At 44.7% G+C, this 23,647-nt stretch overlaps 1 protein-coding gene across 1 annotated transcript; it reads left to right on the top strand.

Moving 5' to 3' along the window:
* Positions 1–274: 274 nt before the first annotated feature.
* LOC126996744 (cytochrome c oxidase assembly factor 5-like) lies at positions 275–22,768 on the top strand (the record flags this gene model as incomplete). Its single annotated transcript, XM_050857578.1, is given in 3 exon segments — positions 275–326; positions 14,332–14,438; positions 22,667–22,768. Coding segments are annotated over 3 exon segments (246 nt in total), but the record flags the coding sequence as incomplete, so codon positions are not given.
* Between the last annotated feature and the right edge of the window lie 879 nt (positions 22,769–23,647).

Below are 23,647 nucleotides of genomic sequence, written 5' to 3' on the forward strand. Positions count from 1 at the left end.
CCTACACAAGATGGCACCACTATAAACACTCGCCTGCGCCAGAACGGGCTGGGCCGACCATCAGGACCCACCGGGAAGAAGCCTACCGGTGCAATAGGCTGCGACAAAAAAAAAAATAAATAAATAAATAAATAAAATAAAATAATAATAATACTAATAATAATAATACCAAAAAAAATGAGAAGCAGTACTAAAAAGTGTAGCTATATAGAAGAAGAGCAAGGGATCGCAAAGAACCAACATAGCAGTACATAGCAGGCTCTTGTTTTTTATATGTTTTGCCGTGGCGATGCTTCCTCTGCTGCAGCTAACAAGAAAATACCAAAGTGAGGACATTTTAAAATCTAGAACAACTCCTTCGCATGTTAAGTTTTACATTCTTTTCGTTACTCATTTAACATACGAACGTAGGTAATAATATTTTGAAATGTAGAAAGCATGGATGGAAACATGGAAACATGGAAATGCAGGCAACAGAAAGCCTATTGGCTCATTACGAGGTCGCCCGCTTGGGTGATTTAATCTGCTCGACCGCCACTTGGGGCTTGGTGAGCAGATGAAAGCACCTCGATATTGAGGAGCAGATGGAAGCCCCTTGTTATTCAGTTTACTCCTGGCGCTAAATGATCGATTCTATATTTGAAGGAGTTGATGGTATTCGCATTTACTACTTCTGAGGGAAGATTGTTCCAGTGGCGGATGACTCGGTTTGAAAAGAAACTCCTTCCAATGTCTGTGTTACATCGACTCGACTGAATGGGTAAACCGTTATTTCTAGTTCTTGAGTTGGTTTGCAGTTCAAAGAATTTGGAGTGTCGACGTTATTGAACTTTTTAGATACTTGAAGACTTGAATCATATCCCCTCGTAGGCGTCTTTTCTCCAATGTAAAGAGATTGAGTCGCTTGAGTCGTTCCTCCGGTTGAGCCCTGAAGGTTGGAATCATCTTTGTGGCGCGTCGTTGAATCCTTTCCAGTAAAGCAATGTCCTTTCTGTAATTGGGAGACCAGAACTGCACTGCATACTCGAGGTGTGGTCTTACCATGGAATTATACAAGGATAGCATCACGTCTGGTGTTTTACACTCGAAGTTCCTCGCTATGAACCCGAGCATAATGTTGGCCCTGTTGTATGCTTTTTTACAGTGATTCGCGTGTTTCAGGTCACTGCTGATAGTGACTCCAAGATCCTTTTCCTCCTGCATCGCTTGCAGAGGTCTCCCATTCATGATGTATGTGTGGTTATTTTGGGACCCAATGTGCATGACTTTGCATTTGTCAACATTAAAAGACATTTGCCATTTTTCCGACCATTCGATAATGTGATTGAGGTCTTTCTGAATGATTTCGCAGTCGGTCTTTGTGAGGGCATCTCCACCCACCTTGGTGTCATCTGCAAATTTCGATGTTGTGGATTTCAGTCCTGATTCTAGGTCATTGATATATATGATAAAGAGGATGGGTCCCAGCACTGACCCTTGAGGCACTCCACTAGTGACTGGTAGCCAATCGGAAGGCTGTCCGTTGAGTAGTACTCGTTGTTTTCTGTCGGTGAGCCAATCTCTTATCCACGCGATCAGATTGGCTCCAATGCCCGCCGAGTGCAGTTTCTTAAGGAGTCGCTCGTGCGGTACCTTGTCGAAGGCTTTCTGAAAGTCCAGGTATATAACATCACTGGGGATGTGGGCATCCCAGTTCTTATATACAGTGGGCGCAAAAATAAAGTTTACCCTATGCTTTTTTGGGTTATAAAACACGAAAATAGTTTTAAAGTTTGTTATATTGTGTCCTTATTGATACAATTAGTACTTTGTCATGTTCCCTCGAGTTTTGAGCACCTGTTCGATCCTCTTTGGCATAGATATTGCTAAATTTTCGAAGTATGAGACGTCCATTGTCACCCACATCTTCTTCAGGGCCTCCTTCAGGGGGACGATTGATGCGACTTGGCTAGGTCGTTTTCATCTTGTTCAGGCGTTCTCAATGGGGTTTAAGTCAGGGGAGTTACCTGGCCAGTCCAAAACCTTGATGTTTTGCTCATCAAGTAATTTTTGACTGCTCGAGACCTGTGTGCGTCGTGCATGAAAAAATTCCGTGCCGTGAATTTGATATGCGGGGAGCAGGTGTTCCTTCAAAACATCGATGTAATTGGCTCCCTTCATGGTTACATTCTTTGGGAGGAAGTAGAGACCTCCCCTGCCAATCTTCCCACTGAAACAGGCCCATACCATTACGCTATCTGGGTGTTTAACTGTCTTGACCGTGTAGTGGGTGTCATATCTGCTCACGGTGCTGGGCCGCCTCACCAACTTTGAGCCACCCTGACGAGCTGAAACGTGCTCTCGTCACTCCACATCACACTTTTCCATTGCTCAGGTGTCCAGTCACGGTATTTCTTGGCAAACTGCAGTCTCTTCTTCCTCATGGTGTCTGTGAGAAGCGGCTTCTTGGCAGCACGGCGGCAGGGCAGGCCTAGGTCTTTTTGCAGGCGGTGTTGTAACGTACGGACAGCGACATCTTGGAGCAGGTCTGGGTGTTTTTTCTTCAATTCTGCTGCTGTAATGGATGGATTTTGCTTCACCTCTCTCACCAACATCTTGTCAGTCCTCTCTGAAGTCTTTCTCTTGCGCCCACATCCCAGTTTGCGAGGTGGTGCCTTCCCGGTAGGCAGGGACGCAGCAGACTTTTTAAGCTTGAAGAGGGACACTCTGCTGACATTTAATTTGGCAGCAACGTGCTTCATCGGCATTCCCTGCTCTATTAGGGCAAGGGCCCGGGCCTTTTCTTCCATTGTAAGCTTCTTCCGACCCATTGTGATGCTGTGGTAGTGTTTGGTTTGGTTTTGTGTTTGGCACGTGGACGGGAAAGTGAGGGCCCGTGGAGCAGTGCATCATAGATATACTCTGCTTCAGCTCTGAGAGCGCACTAACTCACTCATGTGTCAGGGAGTGGTGGGTGAGGTGGAGGTGGGGGAGCACGCGTCATACCACGCTCCTCCCGCCACTCACATCGCGGGTACTTCAAATACAAAGTGGCCTTCATTTATGCGTTAACTTTATTTTTGCGTTACAGGGGTAAACTTTATTTTTGCGCGCACTGTATACCTTGGAAGAAGTCTAATAAATTCGTTAGGCAGGAGCGCTTGTTTCTGAAGCCATGCTGGGTGTCGGAGATTACATTATTGTTTTCTAGAAACTTAACAAGTTTATCTCTAATAATCTTTTCGAGTATTTTTCCTGCCACTGATGTCAAACTTATGGGCCTGTAGTTTAATGCAACGCTTTTGTCTCCTTTTTTGAAAATCGGTGTTACGTTCGCCATCTTCCAGTCTTCCAGGACCTTGTTTAGTTGAACTGACCGGTTGAATATGGTAGTGAGTGGTTGAAGTATTTGTTGTTTAAGCTCTTTTAATAACATGAGGACAAACTGTCGGGTCCCGTTGACTTGTTCGTGTCGAGTTTGTCCAAGTACTTTTACTTCTTGGTCGCATATTGAGTCAATTTCAAGCGGCGTGATCTCACTTTCGTGGTCAGGACCCTCGGGAATGGTTTCGGTGTCCTCGACTGTGAATACGGATGCGAAGTTACTGTTGAGGATTCTGGCCATCTGTTTACTCTCCTGACTTACAGATCCAGTCTCGTCTGTCAGGGGACCAATATTGGATTTTCTTTTCTTTTTCGATCTTATGTACGTGAAGAATTTATTGGAGTTAGTTTTGATTTCGCGCGCTATTTGCTTTTCATAGTTGCGTTTGCTACTCCGAATAAGGCTGCGACAAGCTCTGAGGCTGTTGTGGTACTGTGTGCTGGCTTCGGCCGTAGCATTCTCTTTCATCAAATTATAATTCATTTTTTTAGGTTTACTGCCCTTTTTATTTCTCTGGTCATCCACGGTGGATCTACGCCCCATTTACTCGCCTGGATTTCGTAGGCACTGTAGCCTTCTCTACTTGCAACAGCTTATCTTTGAAGACGTTCCGCGTTATCGATTGTATTGTCGGTGATGCCAAGTTGGTCCCAGGTCGTGGGGGAAGCAGTGCACGGCTAAGTTGAAATTTCCTTTTTTGTAATCTGGTATCACTGATGGATTATCTACGAGTTTGTGACATATATTGATATTAAAACGGATTAAGTGGTGATCGCACCCATTAAGTTTCTTACCAACTGTACAGTCGCGAATGAGGTCGGGGTCGCTTACTAATACCAGATCCAGCAGATTGTTTTCTCTTGTTGGTTGAGTTACAACTTGAGTGAGGAACGAATCCTCCACCATTTCTATAAGCCTGTTACCCTCTTGATCTCCAGTCATCAGTCCCCAGTCAATGCTAGGGCAATTAAAGTCCCCAATTATAATTGCTTCCTTGCTTTGTGTTAGAGAGTGAATCTCTTCGTAGAGGGCAGTGTCATCGGCTGCCTGTTGTTTCGGAGGCCTGTATACGGTTGCAAGTGTTAGTTCCTTGTTATTTGCGGTTATTTCCACATAGACAGAATCGTATTTCTCTGCGTCCTGTTCGTCTATTTTTATGGCAGGGAGTGTACTTTTACGTAAACTACTCCTCCTCCTTTCTTGTGCTTTCGACTTTTGTGGAAGCTTAAGGGAATGACAGTTCGGATTCTAGATGAGTGGAGTTGGCCCAAGTCTCTGTGATGGCTACCACATCTGGTTTCTCTGTTGCAATATACGCCCTAATTTCGTCCTTTTTGGGTATTAAACTACGTGCATTTGTGTACATGATAGAAATGTGGCTGTGACGAGTTGTACCAGTTAAGTCGGAGGCGTGGTTAGTTACACAGTTTCTTGTGAGTCGCACTGACGCCACGGGTTGGTTGATCAAGGGCTGCCTTTGCCCCGTCCTCGCCCGCCGTTTTTGAAAGGCTTTTGAAAAGCTTTTCACTGCCTCGTCAGAAGCCTCCAACGATCCAACCTCATTCAGATGTAGTCCATCGTTCCAAAACAAGTCTGGGCGCTCAAGGAAGTGGTGCCAGGCGTTTAAACGCATGCCTTCGTCGTCACAAATTTCCTTCAGACTAGTATTGATGTTGCTCGCTTTGCTGTTGAAGCCGGGGTAAGCGCTGATTCTGGGTAGAATTCCAGAGACAATGACGTGAGGGGACTTGGTCTTGTAATGCCGAATGACCTGACGGTATTTTGATAGTAGGGCCTGAGTTTGAGTAGACTGAACAAATAAAACAAAGATAGAGGTTAAACAGGAATAGGAGAAATGCAACATTCAGAGAGAAGGAAGAAAGGTGGAAAGAGTTGTACCAGAACAAAGGATAAAGGTACAAATAAAAATAAGGAAGGAAATGTATAAACAAGAGAAGATAACAAAGGAAACTAAAGAAAGGAAAGATGGAGGGAAAAAGATGTGGGAATATAGAAGAATGCTTAAAGGGGAAAAGGTTAAGGATAAAAACACTTATTTATTTATTTTTATTTATTTTATTTTTTTTGCAACAAAGGAGGCAGCTCAAGGGCACAGAAAAAAAAAAAAACCAACATAAAAAAAGCCCGCTAATCGCTGCTCCCTTTCCTTCCGTGTGGTGCGGACGTGACTATCCCCTCAGGCGCAGTCAGGCAGCCCAGTGGGGGGGTCCCTTTAAACCTCTGTATTTCAAAACCTATTCATCACAGCTAAAAACCAAAAACACCATTGGAAAGAGGAGGTCCAGATCTATAGGAGTCGGTTATGTATGCCTCTCCTGCGAATGTACATGCACGTTCAGGGAGTGTTGAATGTTAACACTTGCGTCAGTGCGTGTGGGATGATCAGCCATATTGAGGGAATTGCGGACATCTTTCCTTGAGGTTCTGGCAAAGTAGTATTGACAACTGCAATATTTACAACTATTTGATCAAGGAATCAGTCAGGTGAAGCTATGCAAAAATGCCGCTATATTGGGCAAGAACATCCACCAGTTACTCGTCCGTAGATTTGCCGCGCTGGGCTGATATAAGAACATAAGAACATAAGAACGCAGGAGTCTACAAGAGGCCGGTAGGATAGGATAGGTATGATTTTTCACCAAATTTAGTGAAGAGCCCACTCAATTGGCAATCCTACAGAAAACATGGAAATGATAAAAAAGCTTTGGAACACAAAAATGAGAGGAGTATGCAAGGGAATATGAACAGTTAACCCGGTGGTGGTGGTAGCAGCGGGGATCATGTTTCTTAATGGTCCCTCCAAGCGAGAAAAATGAGAAAAAAATCATCACTCACACAAACCATTTCATAATATATATCGAAGCATTTGTGATCAGTTCATGTATCATCTATTTTTTGGGGTTTGAATCATGGCACAAATTTGGCCCGTCGTTGCTACAGGTAACTCTTGATTTATGCGAGTATTGTGTCCTTGAGGAGGTTGTGTAAATCAAAAACAAAGTAAATCAAACAAGAGGTAGGTTTCTATCGAAAAATAAATATTCATTTAATTTAGTGGATTTTACATAGATTTTACATAGAAAATCAAACCACACAGCCCCCATGGTCCAGACTAGGTGGTCTGTCCTTAAAGCTAAGTGAATCTACACTAATCAGATGGCTCCAAAACATTTCTTTTCTACTCTAGTTAATATTAAGTTCAAGGAAGTGACGGTCGAGCTTGTTTTTAAAGGAGTCAATCGTGTTACACTGGACCACTGACGGTGGGAGCTTATTCCATTCTCGCACTACAACGTTGGTGAAGAAAAATTTGGTGCAGTCTGAATCTACTTGTCTACATTTGAGTTGTATGCCATTGTTCCTCGTTCGCAAAGTGTCATCTATCATAAACAATTTTTTTCTGTCTACATTCGTGAAACCATTAAGTATTTTAAAACATTCAGTCAGTTTTCCTCGGAGGCGACGCTTCTCAAGAGAGAACATGTTAAGGGTAGAAAGCCTTTTTTCGTAGGATTTGTTGCGCAAGGAAGGGATCATTTTTGTTGCCCGACGCTGAACACCTAATTTAGCAATGTCCTTTGCATGGTGAGGAGACCAAAACTGTACCGCATATTCCAAGTGGGGTCTGACTAAACTATTGTAGAGCGGAAGTATTACATCTTTATTCTTGAATAAAAAGTTTCTTTTAATGAAGCCCAACATTCTGTTCGTTTTGTTTGTTGCATCGATGCATTGCTGTGAGAATTTGAGGTTTGACACGATTTTGACCCCCAAGTCCTTAACGCATTGAACGCTTGTGAGTTTAACGCAGTGCATTTCGTAATCGAACTTACTTCTTGTTCCAACTTGAAGGACCTGGCACTTGTCTACGTTAAAGGGCATCTCCCATCTATCCGACCAAGCTGAAATTTTGTGCAAATCCTCTTGGAGGCTTTACCTGTCGTCAGTGAAAACCGAGTTACCAATCTTTGTGTTGTCTGCAAATTTACTAATGCGATTATTGAGTCCAACATCCTCGTCGTTGATGTAAATAATGAAGAGCACTGGGCCAAGAACCGAGCCCTGAGGGACGCCACTAGTGACCGGGGCCCAGTCTGAGTTAAATCCGTCAATCACCACTCTTTGTTGTCTGTTGCTCAACCAATTCGCGATCCATTGGTTTACTTGACCGTCAATACCTATTTGCTTTAATTTATAAAGTAATTTATGATGTGGGACTTTATCAAACGCTTTCTGGAAATCAAGATAGACTACGTCCAATGATTTGGTTGCGTCATAAACTGAGAAGAGGTCGTTATAAAAGGTCAATAGGTTTGATAGGCATTATCTTTTGTTACGGAAGCCATGTTGTGAATCCCCAATTAATGAGTGGCTTTCGAGGTAACTCACAATTTTGTTTCTAATTATGCTCTCAAGTAGCTTACCTACAATTGAAGTTAGACTAATGGGTCGGTAGTTACCTGGTATTTTTTTGTCTCCTTTCTTAAAAATCGGGGTCACGTTAGCCTTTTTCCAATCCGAAGGGACAATGCCTTGTCGCAAGGACATGTTGAATACGGTTGTGAGGTTGTGAGGGAGGAGAGTATTTTGCTCTTTGTTTCTTTAAACAGTATATGATATACTTTATCGGGTCCGGAACTTTTATTTGTTTTAAGTGAATGGAGAGCTTTAAGGATTTCATCGGTTGTTATTTCAAAATTAGGCAATGCATGCTCGAGATTTACATTAGTTCTGGTGCTGGTGGTAGTGGGAGGAAGACTGTTAGTATTAAACACCGAGGAAAAGTAACTGTTTAAGAGGTTTGCAATGTGTTGGCTGTCAGTCACTAGTGCACCGTCACTGTTTGTTAAAGGTCCAATACCACTTTTGATTGCCTTTCTGTTGTTTATGTAACTGAAGAAAGATTACGGATTATTTTTACAGTTGGCTGCAATATTTTCTTCATATCTATACGCTTTGCCTGACATACTATAGTCCGGCAAATCTTAAGTGGCGGCTCTGACGTAGACAGCCCGCTTGACCCTGTTGCCACGTTTCCAACTGACCTCACACACCATACTTCTCACACCCTCTCTCTCTCTCTCTCTCTCTCTCTCTCTCTCTCTCTCTCTCTCTCTCTCTCTCTCTCTCTCTCTCTCTCTCTCTCTCTCTCTCTCTCTCTCTCTCTCTCTCTCTCTCTCTCTCTCTCTCTCTCTCTCTCTCTCTCTCTCTCTCTCTCTCTCTCTCTCTCTCTCTCTCTCTCTCTCTCTCTCTCTCTCTCTCTCTCTCTCTCTCTCTCTCTCTCTCTCTCTCTCTCTCTCTCTCTCTCTCTCTCTCTCTCTCTCTCTCTCTCTCTCTCTCTCTCTCTCTCTCTCTCTCTCTCTCTCTCTCTCTCTCTCTCTCTCTCTCTCTCTCTCTCTCTCTCTCTCTCTCTCTCTCTCTCTCTCTCTCTCTCTCTCTCTCTCTCTCTCTCTCTCTCTCTCTCTCTCTCTCTCTCTCTCTCTCTCTCTCTCTCTCTCTCTCTCTCTCTCTCTCTCTCTCTCTCTCTCTCTCTCTCTCTCTCTCTCTCTCTCTCTCTCTCTCTCTCTCTCTCTCTCTCTCTCTCTCTCTCTCTCTCTCTCTCTCTCTCTCTCTCTCTCTCTCTCTCTCTCTCTCTCTCTCTCTCTCTCTCTCTCTCTCTCTCTCTCTCTCTCTCTCTCTCTCTCTCTCTCTCTCTCTCTCTCTCTCTCTCTCTCTCTCTCTCTCTCTCTCTCTCTCTCTCTCTGTGTGTGTGTGTGTGAGAAAAGTGGGGATGTACTCTCATTCGGGGAGTATGGTGCACGACAATGCATAATACTAATAATATTAATAATAAACCTCTTTAAAAAATGCACCAAGACTCTTTACCCCTTGGGTGGTGTGGAAATAAGGTCAAAGTGTAATATTTTAATGTTCTTAGCGACCACTCCTTCCCCACTCCCTGGCCATCCCCAGCGGAACCTCACCATTCACCTGGATGATTCACATCAAAATTTGCTTGACGGTCCTGGCATTACATATACAGGTACAATCTCCATATTGTGTCATAATTATGCCATATGGCTGATATTGTATGGCAGATGGCAGACACACACCAAAAAATGGCAGAAATGCGATAATTAAAGCAGGCAGAGCAACTGGCAACTGCGGTGTGTTGGGTTGACTTGAGCTGGCACGGTGCGCGAGGTCAGTTGGAGACAGCACCAGTGTCTAGCGGGCTGTCTACGTCAGAGCCGCCACTTAAGATTTGCCAGACTACGGTATAGTCTTTTTACTCGTCGCCTGGCATCGTTATAAAGTCTAATGTTTTCGGGCGTGCTTTGTTCTTTCTTTAACCTGTAAAACAATTTTCTCTCCTTGACTGAGTGTTTAATTTCGCTATTAAACCAAGGTGGGTTTTTATTAGTGTTAATTCGCTTCTCGCACAAGGGGACGAATGTGTTCTGCTGAGTGAGTAAGTGATTTTTAAAGCTTAGCCAGGCTTCCTCTACGTTGCCATCATCTGATAGTTGTATTTCTGTTAGTTTTTGTTGTGATTCTGAAGTTAGCTCTTTTGAAATTGGGCACCTTTACTTTATTTTCAGTCACTGATGATTGAGCTCTAATGTCGACGCGCACTAATTTACGATCGCAAGAACCGAGGTGTTCTCCTACCATGACATTACTGACTAGGCTATCTTGGGTCGTTATAACAAGGTCGAGTATGTTATTTTGTTGAGTTGGTTCAGAAACCATTTGGCTTAGATAATTTTCTTCTAGAAATTCGATCATTCTATGTGACTCGCCTTCTGTACCTGACAGTGTCACCCAGTCGATATGGGGGAGGTTAAGTCTCCTAATATCAGTGAGTCGTTGTTATTAAGTGACTGCCTTAAAACGCTGTACATTTCAAGGTCATCGGTGATTGCCCGGGAGGTCTGTAGGTGACAGATATATTTAAATTGACTTTTGCAATGTTTACTCGCACGCACAAATGTTCAACGTTACTGTTTCTTGGTGTTTTGTCAGTGGGTTGCAAATAGCTTTTGACAAAAAGGGCGACGCCACCGCATCTACGGTTTAAACGATCTTTGTTGAAGAGTCTGTAGCCATCTATGTTGTATTCGGAACTTAAATCAATGTTTGTGGTGTTGATAAATGTTTCGGTTATAGCAATTATGTCAAAATTAACTGTTAGAGCAAGACATCTCAGTTCATCAAATTTGTTTTTTAGGCTACGCGCATTGAAACTAAGGATTTTTAAGTTACCTAGAGGCTTGGTAATAGAGGTGGTGGTACTTGCGGGATCACGGTTACGGGTTTGCTGCGATACATGGCGTCTATTTACACAGGCAGGGTGGAGGGACGTGGCTGATGGTCTTTTTTTGATCGGGTGTCACGTACTGCGTCGTTGAGGACCATCCATGTAATGTTTGATTTACACATTTTTTCACTTATACGCAATATTTTATGGAGTGGCCACCACATGTCTCACGCAACTGGACTCACACGGCGCCGCGGCCACACAGCTGAGCTCAGTTCTTCCCGCACGCCACTTGAACAAAAATACAGTACCCACGCTGCCACGCTACTCAACAATAGGGATGGGCAGGTACCGGTACTAACAGTACCAGTACCAGACTGCTCGGTACCGGTACCAATACTAGGCATTCGCTCATGGTGTCCCTCATTTCTTCCTCAGACGAGTGAGGCTGAGACTGAGTGCCTGAGTGGATATCTTGGTGATATGGATATTCTCTCTCTCTCTCTCTCTCTCTCCACTGAATGAAGTGAATATTTATTTTTTGACAGAAACCAACCTCATGTTTGATTTACATTGCTTTTGATTTACGCAACCTCTTCAAGGGCGCAATACTTGCGTAAATTGATTTACCTGCATATATGTATATATATATATATATATATATATATATATATATATATATATATATATATATATATATATATATATATATATATATATATACACATATGTATGTATACACAGTACCCTCTCAAGTTTCGCGCTATCCGAGTTTCGTGATCCTCGAGTTCAGCACTTAGTCCTAAATTCTTACCATCACGACTTTCGCGCATTATCGCCACGAGTTTTGCGTTGCTTTGACATGTACGGGTCACGTCTACCTACCGTCGGCGTCATGCATGCTGCCTTAAAAGGCAGTGTCCAACCATTGGGGCTATTGGACAACCGCGGTTGCCCGTATGCCCAGCCGGGAGCGAGTTGTTGGTTGTCCTTGTGAATGGAAAACGGTTGTGAGTACGAGCGTGGGTACCTCACGGCTGCATGTAAACAAACAGACGACGGCAGTGGCTGAGGAGTGAGGAGCAGTGGACGATGGCCCACCAAGAGACAGGACTGGCAGAGCTGCTTTGCTTACTGCTTGACTAACAAGATAAGAGAACACCCCGTGCTGGGGAACCACACTACAAAAATCGTTTCATCACGTCTTTGAGAATTGTAGATCTCCCGGTGTTGTTTTCCTTTTCTTCTTCTTCTTCTTCTTTTGACCTGTAATGCATGGCAGCGACGGTGAAAAGTAACAGTGAAAAATAGAAAAAAGGGCATAGTAAAGCAAAACCAGGGAAAGAAAAGGACAGAAAAACACTAAAGTTCAGGGTGAAGTGTATAAGTGTGCACTGTTAAGTAACTAAGGGCCGCTTTCACAGTCACTGTTTGTTTTGATCGTTGCCAATGGCGGCGATCATCGCTTAGTATTTCACGTGAAACTGGCCGATGGGGTGGTGGCGCTGCAGACGAAGCGAGAGATGTTGAGGGTGTGTGGTAAGTGCGGGGTGAGGCTAACCCCGCAGCCGCCACTACCCATCGGCCAGTTTCACGTGGAAATACTATAGTGGCGATCACCGCCATTGGTACCTAACGATCAAAAGAGCGGCCCTAAGTGCACGTTGTGAAGCATAAAAGTGTGGAGAAGGACCTAAGAAGCGATACAAAGCGTTACAGGTCAAAAGAAGAAGAAGAAGGTCACTACACTGGCCGGTGTTGTGAGAAATATCTCCCCGATGAAATTAGTCATTCTGCTGTCCACCACGCATGCGTGCTGTGGGAATACACAGCATTAAAAGTGTTCATTTGCCTGCTTTTGTTCTAGTCTGTCCGCTCGTGGTCTTTGTATATCACTGAGATATCCACTCAGGCACTCAGTCTCAGCCTCACTCGTGTGAGGAAGAAATGAGGGACACCATGAGCGACTGGCTAGTACTGGTACCGGTACCGAGCAGTGGTACCGGTACCGTACCGTATACCGTACCGTATACCGTTAGTACCGGTGCCCGCTCACCCTTGTTGTTGCGTTGTGTGGCATCGTGGGTACTGTATTGTTGTTCAAGTGGCGCGCGGGAAGAACTAAGCTCAGCTGTGTGGCCGCGGCGCCGTGTGAGTCCAGTTGCACGACACATCTGGTGGCCACTCCATAAAATATTGCGTATAAGTGGAAAATACGTGTAAATTTAACATTTATTTGGACTTTGGACCCCGCGTTATTTCAAAAACGCGTAAACCAAACTCGCGTAAATTGAGTTACCTGTATATATATATATATATATATATATATATATATATATATATATATATATCTATATATATATCTATATCTATATATATATATATATATATATATATATATATATATATATATATATATATATATATATATATATACATATATATATATATATATATATATATATATATATATATATATATATATATATATATATATATATATATATATATAGGGGCCCCACTGGAAGAAAGCCTTGGGCGACCATCAGGCCCCACCGGAAGAAGCCTTGGGCCGACCATCAGGCCCCACTGGGAAGAAGCCTTGGGCCGACCATCAGGCCCCACCGGGAAGAAGCCTTGGGCCGACCATCAGGCCCCACTGGGAAGAAGCCTTGGGCCGACCATCAGGCCCCACTGGGAAGAAGCCTTGGGCCGACCATCAGGCCCCACCGGGAAGAAGCCTTGGGCCGACCATCAGGCCCCACGGGGAAGAAGCCTTGGGCCGACCATCAGGCCCCACGGGGAAGAAGCCAAGGGCCGACCATCTGGCCCCACCGGGAAAGCCAATGGGTCACCATCAGGCCCCACTGGGAAGAAGCCTTGGGCCGACCATCAGGCCCCACTGGGAAGAAGCCTTGGGCCGACCATCAGGCCCCACCGGGAAGAAGCCTTGGGCCGACCATCAGGCCCCACTGGGAAGAAGCCTTGGGCCGACCATCAGGCCCCACCGGGAAGAAGCCTTGGGCCGACCATCAGGCCCCACCGGGAAGAAGCCTACCGGCGCAATAAGCCACGACGTTAAAAAAAAAAAATAAATAAATAAATAAAAAATCCAGGTATGAAATTCCCTCTCGGGTCGGGATTTTTCTGCTGACAAGGATCGTGGTTACTGTCCTTCCTTGATCAAAGGGGATGGGGGGTGTAGAGGCCCTGGCAGTGCCCAGAGATTGATTATAACGAGGTTGCTCTCGTCGGGAGGGTGTTTGCTGGTGATTTCAGGTCCAACTCATGATCAGGATAGGGGCTTCATGGTGCAGTGGTTAGCACACTTGGCTCACAACCGAGAGAGCCCGGGTTCGATTCTCGGGCGGAGTGGAAAAATTTGGGCGGCTCTTCCGATACCCTACGCCCCTGTCCACCCAACAGTGAATGGGTACCAGGTATTAATCGGGGGTTGTGTCCCGTTTCCTGGGATCTGTTCCCTTCTATAATTCCTTCCCCTTCTGTCTCTCTCCGGCACATGACCACAGATGTTGCACCGACTAAACCAAACTTTCCAACTTTTTCCATGATCAGGATATCAAATTACACACATACACACACATGTAGAGAGAGAGAGAGAGAATGTAATAATAATAATAATTAAAACTACTTGTGTTAAATTGATATCCTATTGTACTTTTAAAACCAAATGTCCCATCAACAGCAATGAAATACTACGAGGAGGTGAAAGAGGAAGAGGACAAACGTCCCTGTGCTGGCTTGCGAGCAGACCTGAAGGCTTGTCTCCTAGCAACAGACTGTGTGAGGCTGGTGAGTACCAAGGGACCATTTACAGCCACACACACACACACACACAGACACACACACACACAGACACACACACATGCATATACATACCCACACACACACACACACACACACACACACACACATGCATATACATACCCACACACACACACACACACACACACACACACTAAGATGGTACCAGAACTCAGGGATCGGACTTACGAGGAGAGACTTAATAGCATGGGGCTCACAACCTTGGAGAGAAGAAGAGAAAGAGGAGACCTGATAGCGGTGTACAGGGTGGGGAGCGGGGTGGAGAATCTGGACAGAGAGGACCTGTGTGTGTGTGGAGCGAGAGAGAAATGAGAGGACATGGAAAGAAGTTGAGGGTGACCACGTGTAGGCGAGATGTGAAAAAGTTTAGCTTCCCAAACAGAAGCATTGAGCTGTGGAATGGACTGGAGGAGGAGGTGGTTTGTGCAAGAAACATTCATGATTTTAAGAAGTTGGATAAGAGAGGATATGGAGACGGGACAGCGCGAGTGTAGCTCTTTACCCGTATGTCACAACTAGGTAAAACACAACTTGGTAAATATACAGTGCCCTCCTGAGTTTCGCGCTATCCGAGTTTCGTGATCCTCGAGTTTCGCACTTAGTCCTAAATTCTTCTTCAATTTTTTTTGAAATTCTCAAAAAATGAGCGGGTTTCAAGGTTGGGAACTCATAAATAGTTTTTTTCCGAGTCGTTTTCTGTGAATTCATTTGATTTTTGACCCTTTTGAGTTGGTTTTCAAGCCTGTTTGCTAATTAAAAAATCTATCCCTTTCATTTTGCCGTCGATTGATACCAAAAACTTTTCTGTAGCCCCAGAAATAAGGGAGTTATGGTGATTCGCACCAAAGTGGTTGATTTTCCAAAATTCGCGGCTTAATGACAAGGCTGGGGCAAGTGGCCATTCCAGAATATAGGGTTCAGTGACTGTGCACATAATTGGAAATAAAACTCAACCAATGAAACTAATGTGAATATGGGATATAATCAAAGGATATCCTTTTCTACTGTATAGTTTTCTTGTCCTGTGTGATGATATGCTAACTGACTAAAGAACAATTGGATATAATTCAAATCAGTATTTGCAGAAAAGGTTGGGAACAGACGAACAGAGATATAAGCAGCTTAGGCTAATTTAAACTAACACTTCTAGTTCTATGTGTTATATATGATCAGTTTTAGGCTAGTTAACCCGGTAGCAGCGACTGCCCAAATTTGTGGCTTTACCATGTAGCAGCGACGGGCCAAATTTGTGGCTTTACCATGTAGCAGCGACGGGCCAAATTTGTGGCTTTACCATGTAACAGCGACGGGCCAAATTTGTGGCTTTACCATGTAGCAGCGGCGGGCCAAATTTGTGGCTTTACCATGTAGCAGCGACGGGCCAAATTTGTGCCATGATATAAACCCCCAAAAATAGATGATACATAATCTGATCACAAATGCTTTGATATATATTATGGAATGGTTTGTGTGAGGGGTGATTTTTTTAAAATTTTTCTTGCTTGGAGGGACCATTAAGAAACATGGTCCCCGCTGCTGCTACCACTGGGTTAATATTTAAGAGATTCTCCCTTCCTTGCTTTCTTGGCAGCAAAGTAGTCAATGACATCATCATAATCAATCTTGTGTGCTGCCAAGTCACTTTCAATGCTTAAAAGACTTAACCCGGTGGTGGTAGCAGCGGGGATCATGTTTCTTAATGGTCTCTCTAAGCAAGAAAAATGAGAAAAATCAGCCCTCACACAAACCATTTCATAATATATATCAAAGCATTTGTGATCACCTTATGCATCATCTATTTTGGGGGGTTTATATCATGGCACAAATTTGGCACATTGCTGCTACACGGTAAAGCCACAAATTTGGCCCGTCGCTGCTGCACGGTAGAGCCACAAATTTGGCCCGTCGCTGCTACACGGTAAAGCCACAAATTTGGCCCGTCGCTGCTACACGGTAAAGCCACAAATTTGGCCCGTCGCTGCTACACGGTAAAGCCACAAATTTGGCCCGTCGCTGCTACACGGTAAAGCCACAAATTTGGCCCGTCGCTGCTACCGGGTTAAAGCTGATAACCTCTCCTGGCCCGTTGTATTTCTTAAATGATTCTTAACCCTTAGATTATGGCAATTGTATATATAAGTGCGCTGCCCCACGCCCCACCCGTACGGGGATCATATATATAATCATCACACTCTACGCTCCCTACGTTTCAAATATACCGGCAGTTCTTGACTCAGAAGAATGGTGGAGGCATCTGGCATCCGTACACACTCTCATTGGTCTCCAGCGTGCATGCTGCCGAAGGCCACAGATCATTTTCCACTTTTGTTCGGAATACATCTGTCATGTCTCGTGATGCGTCAAGCAGTTCCTCTGCTCCGGGCGGACGTAGAGCACGGGCGAATCAAAGTGACAGTGACTCTGATGACTGCTATGGTAGTGACACTGACAGAGGAGGGAGGGGCAAGTAGGTAGAGAGAGAGAGAGAGAGAGAGAGAGAGAGAGAGAGAGAGAGAGAGAGAGAGAGAGAGAGAGACACGTCACGGCCACAAGAAAATGCACAATGTCTTTGGCTGTAATAACTTTTCTATTATTATTGGGAGAGAAGTTTTATCACACCGCCATATATACTACATGAATATACAATTATTGCAAAGAAGAAAGGCACCATTTCCATCTCTTTTAAACGTCTAAATTTTCCCCGTGCACACCATCCAGAGAAATATATCGCCACCTGTACTCCAAGGGTTAATCAACTTCAATTTGCTGAAAGATCTTTCTGCTGAAGCAACTGTTACTAGCAAGGTCAAAAATATTCGCAAGGCTATGCATGTATTTGGAAACGAATCTTGCAGTTTTAACTTTGTGCGGGTGCTTCGCGGTGCAGTGGTTAGTACACTCGGCTCACAACCCAGAGAGCCCAGGTTTGATTCCCGGGCAGTGTGGAAAAATTTGGGCGGCTTTTCCGATACCCTACGCCCCTGTCCACCCAGCAGTGAATGGGTACCAGGTATTAATCGGGGGTTGTGTCCTGTCTCCTGGGATCTGTTCCCTTCTCCTATAATTCCTTCCCCTTCTGTCTCTCTCTGGCATATGACCACAGATGTTGCGCCGACTAAACCAAACTTTCCAACTTTTTAACTTTGTGAACCTATTAAGTAGTTGAAGGGGAGAGAGCGAAGTATCATCAAAATTGTCCCTATGTATAGCCTTAAGGTGTAGAATTTCATCTTTAGTTTTTCAGTAGATACATCTTTGCTGTACTGTGTGGCAGCAAAGTTTATACATTCATTACAGATAACTTTTCTGTCATGTCAAGATATGAACAAAGAAATTCAAACAGTTTGTTCATCAGAAAGGTGGCCTGCTAATGTTTGTTTATGCCCTCACATACACTGTCAATTACCTTGTAAAACACATCTTCCTTAACCCGGTAGCAGTGACGGGCCAGATTTATGGCTTTACCATGTAGCAGCAATGGGCCAAATTTGTGGCTTTGCCGTGTATCAGCGACGGTCCAAATTTGGGGCTTTACCGTGTAGCAACGACAGGCCAAATTTGTGGTTTTACCGTGTAGCAGCGACGGGCCAAATTTGGGCTTTACCGTGTAGCAGCAACGGGCCAAATTTGTGGCTTATTTGTGGCTTTACCGTAGCAGCGACGTGGCTTTACCGTGTAGCAGCGACGGGCCAAATTTGTGGCTTTACCGTGTAGCAGCAATGGGCCAAATTTGTGGCTTTACCGTGTAGCAGTGACGGGCCAAATTTGTGCCATGATATAAACCCCCCAAAATAGATGATGCATAATCTGATCATAAATGCTTTGATATATATTATGAAATGGTTTGTGTGAGTGATGAATTTTACTCGTTTTTCACGCTTAGAGGGACCATTAAGAAACATGATCCCCGCTGCTGCCACCACTGGGTTAAACCTGTCTACTTCTGACTGTTCATTTGTAGCTTCACTAGACAACTCATCAATGTCATCACAAAAATACTCTCTTTTTCACTTCCTAGTGACTGAAAATTGTGGGTCAATGTTCATGAAAGTTGCAACAACTGCTTCTTCTTCATAACATAGGTGGCTTCGTGGTGCAGTGGTTAGCACACTCGGCTCACTACTGAGAGAGCCCGGGTTCGATTCCCGGGTGGAGTGGAAAAATTTGGGCTCCTTTTCCCATACCCTACGCCCCTATCTACCTAGCAGTGAATGGGTACCAGGTATTAATCGGGGGTTGTGTCCCGTCTCCTGGGATCTGCTCCCTTCTCCTGTAATTCCTTCCCCTTTTGTCTCTCTCCGGCATAAGACCACAGATGTTGCGCCCACTAAACCAAACTTTTCAACTTTTTCTTCATAACATTTTATTGATCCTCTAAATTCCTTACTTCATTCTCTACAGTAGAATCTTGAGCTTGAATTACTTGATTTCTTTGATCTATTGAGCTTAGCAGCTTAACCCGGTGGTGGTAGCAGCAGGGATCATGTTTCTTAATGGTCCCTGTAAACAAGAAAAATGAGAAAAAATCACCCCTCACACAAACCATTCCATAATATATATCAAAGCATTTGTGATCAGTTTATGTATCATCTATTTTAGGGGGTTTATATCATGGCACAAATTTGGCCCGTCGCTGCTACCGGGTTAAATTAAGTTGTCGTCTATATTTTATCTGTTTAGTATTGAATTCTTCCTTTTTTGTGTGTGTTAGATTTATTAATTTCCATTGGTTTTGTGTTATGATCTTGTGCACAAAGCACTGTTGTAAAAGTTTAAATAAAAAAACATCTGGGGTCCTGCAATGGATTCATCCACTTAAGATTGATTCCTTTGTGGAAAATAGCTTCGTTTTATGAATATTTCGGGCGATGAACGGCCTTCAGGAACAAATTAAGTTTGTGAGCCAAGGTTCCACTGTATTGAAATTTTTTAATTACAGGTAAATCAATTTACGCGAGTATTGTGTCCTTGAAGAGGTCGCGTAAATCAAAAAAATGTAAATCAAACAAGAGGTAGGTTTGTACCTTTATTGCCTACTGTATCACTCTGACTCCTCTCCCTCTCGTGGTTCCTCGTCTGGCTGCCCTTCCCCTCGTGGTAGCACAGCAGCGAGGGTGTTGTTGTTGTTGAGTAGCGTGGCAGCGTGGGTACTGTATTGTTGTTCAAGTGGCGCACGGGAAGAACTGAGCTCAGCTGTGTGGCCGTGTGAGTCCAGTTGCATGAGAATTCTGGTGGCCACTCCATAAAATATCGCGTATAAGTGAAAAAAACGTGTAAATTAAACATTTATTTGGATTTTGGACCACGCGTTATTTAAAAAATGCATAAACCAAACTCGCATAAATCGAGAGTTACCTGTATCAGTGTTTGGATTATTGGATTTGTACTGTATCACACTTTCATGCTGCCATGCCACAAAGCATACCATGGTGCTACACTGCACATCGCCTCGATACACATGATACACTACCTAACTCAGGAAGCTTCGTGGTGCAGTGATTAGCACACTCGGCTCACAACCGAGAGAGCCCAGTTTCAATTCCCGGGCGGAGTGGAAAAATTTGGGCGGCTTTTCCGATACCCTACACCCCTGTCCACCCAGCAGTGAATGGGTACCAGGTATTAATTGGGGGTTGTGTCCCGTCTCCTGGGATCTGTTCCCTTCTTCTGTCTCTCTCCGGCACATGTCCACGGATGTTGCGCTGACTAAACCAAACTTTCCACCACCTAACTCTCTCCACTATAATCTTACGCCACACTGTGCTGTCACACCAGACCTGCGATGCTTTCTTTCTCTTGGCCAAATCATTTTACATGCAGGAGATTGTGGAATGGACCCCTCTTCTCTTGTATGTTATCCAATGTCTGTAAATTTTGATTCTATATAATTTTTTTTAACCTGGTAGAAGTGACGGGCCAAATTTGTGGCTTTACCGTGTTGCAGCGACGGGCCAAATTTGTGGCTTTACTGTGTAGCAGCGACGGGCCAAATTTGTGGCTTTACTGTGTAGCAGCGACGGGCCAAATTGGTGCCATGATTTAAACCCCCCCAAAATAGATTATACATAATCTGATCACAAATGCTTTGATATATATTATGCAATGGTTTGTGTGAGTGATGATTTTTTCTCATTTTTCTCGCTTGGAGGGACCATTAAGAAACATGATCCCCGCTGCTACCAGGTTAACAGAACTCGTGTATGACAAGAGCTAGATATACTACAGTACCCTCTCGAGTTTCGCGCTATCCGAGTTTCGCGGTTAGTCCTAAATTCTTACCATCCAGACTTTCGCGCATTATCACCCTGAGTTTCGCGCTGCTTTGACACGTACGGGTCACGTCTACTTACCATCGGCGTCACGCACGCTGCCTTTAAAGGTAATATCACACTGGATGTTTTCCTCCAAACATTGTGGCTATGGCAAGAGAGAGAGAGAAAAACGGTAAGAGAGAACGGGTCGTTTTGAAGCTGCAGTTGAAGGCGGCTGCCTTACGATTGGCTGACAGTTCTGAAAACACGCTTGTGATTTGCTGGGAGTCCGATGACGTCATCGCCGACGCTCACCCTATCAGTGGCTTCACTGCCTTAAGGCGGTGTCACACTGGCCGGGAGCGAGTTCACGGTTATCCGTAAGCTGGTGTCACACAGTGCTTTTTCTTCCCACCACGTTGGCGCCACCTTGGCCAACCGGCAACTCCAACTTTTCCTGGTGTGCGTCACACACGGCCAAGGTCGGTTGCCCGTATCCACATCCACAACGTAAACAAAGCACTTGCCCTGTATCAACATGGCGTCGTCTGCTCACATGGATCGAATAACAACACACACACACACACACACACACACACACACACACACACACACCAGACTCATTAGGAACCATTGCAGATGTTTCTGACAAACAGAAACGACTTCACCATTTCTTGAGTGTGTTAGAACGTATTTGGTGAGTGGCTCACATGAACCAAACCTCCTAGCTCTTGGCAAGAAGAGAGCAGTCGTCTTTAACACTGCTCTCTTCTTGCCACTGGGTGTGTTTGGTTTGTGTGAACCACTCACCAAATAAGTTCTAACACTCTAGGAAATGGCAAAGCCATTTTTGTTTGTGAGAAACATCTGCCATGGTTCATGATGAGTCTGGTGTGTGCATCTTTGTTGTTACTCAATCCATGTGTTTATGTGGTCGGAGTCTAGATGGGTGGGTTGGCCGCTCACACACAATGGTGACAATGAGAATTGGCACGGAGGAACCACAGACACACCACACCCACAACAGCTTCTTCCTGCCATTTAACTGCAGCAACAAGTCCATAACTTGGGTAATGGCAGCACAAGCAGCGACATCCCTTACTTTAGCAGACGATGCCATGTTGATACAGGGCAAGTGCTTTGTTTACGTTGTGGATGTGGATACGGGCAACCGACCTTGGCCGTGTGTGACGCACACCCGGAAAAGTTGGATTTGCCGGTTGCCCAAGCTGCCGCCAACGCAGTGGGAAGAAAAAGGCCCAGTGTGACACCAGGTTACGGACAACCGACAACTCGCTCCCGGATGGGCGCACGGGCGTTGCCAGTAGCCACAACGGTTAGAGGAAAACGGCCAGTGTGACACTGCCCCAAGGCAGTGAGGCCGCTGACCGGGTGAGCGCCGGCGATGACGTCATCGGACTCCCAGCGAATCACAAGCGTGTTTTCAGAGCTCAGCCAATCGTAAGGCTTCATCTGTGGCTTTAAAACGACCCGTTCTCTCTTCCTGTTTTCTTCCTTTTTCCAAGGTCCGTATTTTGAGATAACGAGGGAGTAGAGGAGGAAAAGAAGTGAGCTCCGGGGGGCAGCATGAGCCAATTATAATGGCGCCACTTTAAACAGTTGCCTGTGCCATGACGGGCTCGGGGCCGACCATCAGGCCCAGATGGATAGTCTACCGGCGCCATAGCCCACATTTAAAAATAAAAAATAAAAATAAATAAAAATCTCCACGGGTCGGAACAAATAAGCGCTTCTCAGTGATTTCAATACCTCGAGTTTCGCGATTCTCGAGCTTAGCGCCAGACCTTCGGAACGAAGCGAGCGCGAAACTCAAGAGGGTACTGTATGTTAGTTTTTCTATTATGAAGAGTTTTATTCCACTAATAAGTTAGACAAGGTAGAGGGAATTGCTGAGTGTGTGGTAAGACTATTGTTTCTTTGCAGCACCGCAAGACCCCGCGGGAGTGCCTCATCTCCAATGATCCTTCCATCCCTCAGGAATGCTTTGCTCTGCGTACAACTTTCTTCGAGTGCAAGCGATCTCTGGTAACTATTATCCTTAGATATATTATTGTAGCTTGTACTATAGTCTGTTCACTTAACCCGGTAGTAGCGACGGGCCACATTCTGGCTTCACGGTGTAGCAGTGACGGGCCAAATTTGTGGCTTCATCGTGTAGCAGTGACAGGCCAAATTTGTGGCTTCACCGTGTAACAACAATGGGCCAAATTTGTGGCTTCACCATGTAGCAGTGACAGGCCAAATTTGTGGCTTCACTGTGTAGCAACAACGGGCCAAATTTGTGGCTTCACCATGTAGCAGTGACGGGCCAAATTTGTGGCTTCACCATGTAGCAGCGACGGGCCAAATTTGTGGCTTCACCATGTAGCAGCGACGGGCCAAATTTGTGGCTTCACCGTGTAGCAGCGACGGGCCACATTTGTGGCTTCACTGTGTATCAGTGATAGGCCAAATTTGTGGCTTCACTGTGTAGCAGTGACGGGCCAAATTTTTGGCTTCACCGTGTAGCAGTGATGGGCCATATTTGTGCCATGATATAAGCCCCCAAAAATAGATGATGCATAAACTGATCACAAACACTTTGATATATATTATGAAATGGTTTGTGTGAGTGATGATTTTTACTCATTTTTCTCGCTTTGAGGGACTATTAAGAAACATGATCCCCGCTGTTGCCACCACCGGGTTAAATCTGACCCAAGGCGACAACATAAAGCTAAGTGTGTTGGTAAGCACAGTGCAGATTAGCATAAAGTGCTGCGTGAGATAAACACAAACAGAGGTTAAAGAAAACTTGGAAGCCACAGCAGTAGCCAATCAGCACTCAGCTTGCAAACACGCTTTGGTTCATGTTGTCAGCTTGACTCGGACTTAAGTGAACAGACTATAGTATTTTCAAAACTC

This window comes from Eriocheir sinensis, chromosome 1 (assembly GCF_024679095.1).
Source record: "Eriocheir sinensis breed Jianghai 21 chromosome 1, ASM2467909v1, whole genome shotgun sequence".
NCBI classification, from domain to species: Eukaryota; Metazoa; Arthropoda; class Malacostraca; order Decapoda; family Varunidae; genus Eriocheir; species Eriocheir sinensis.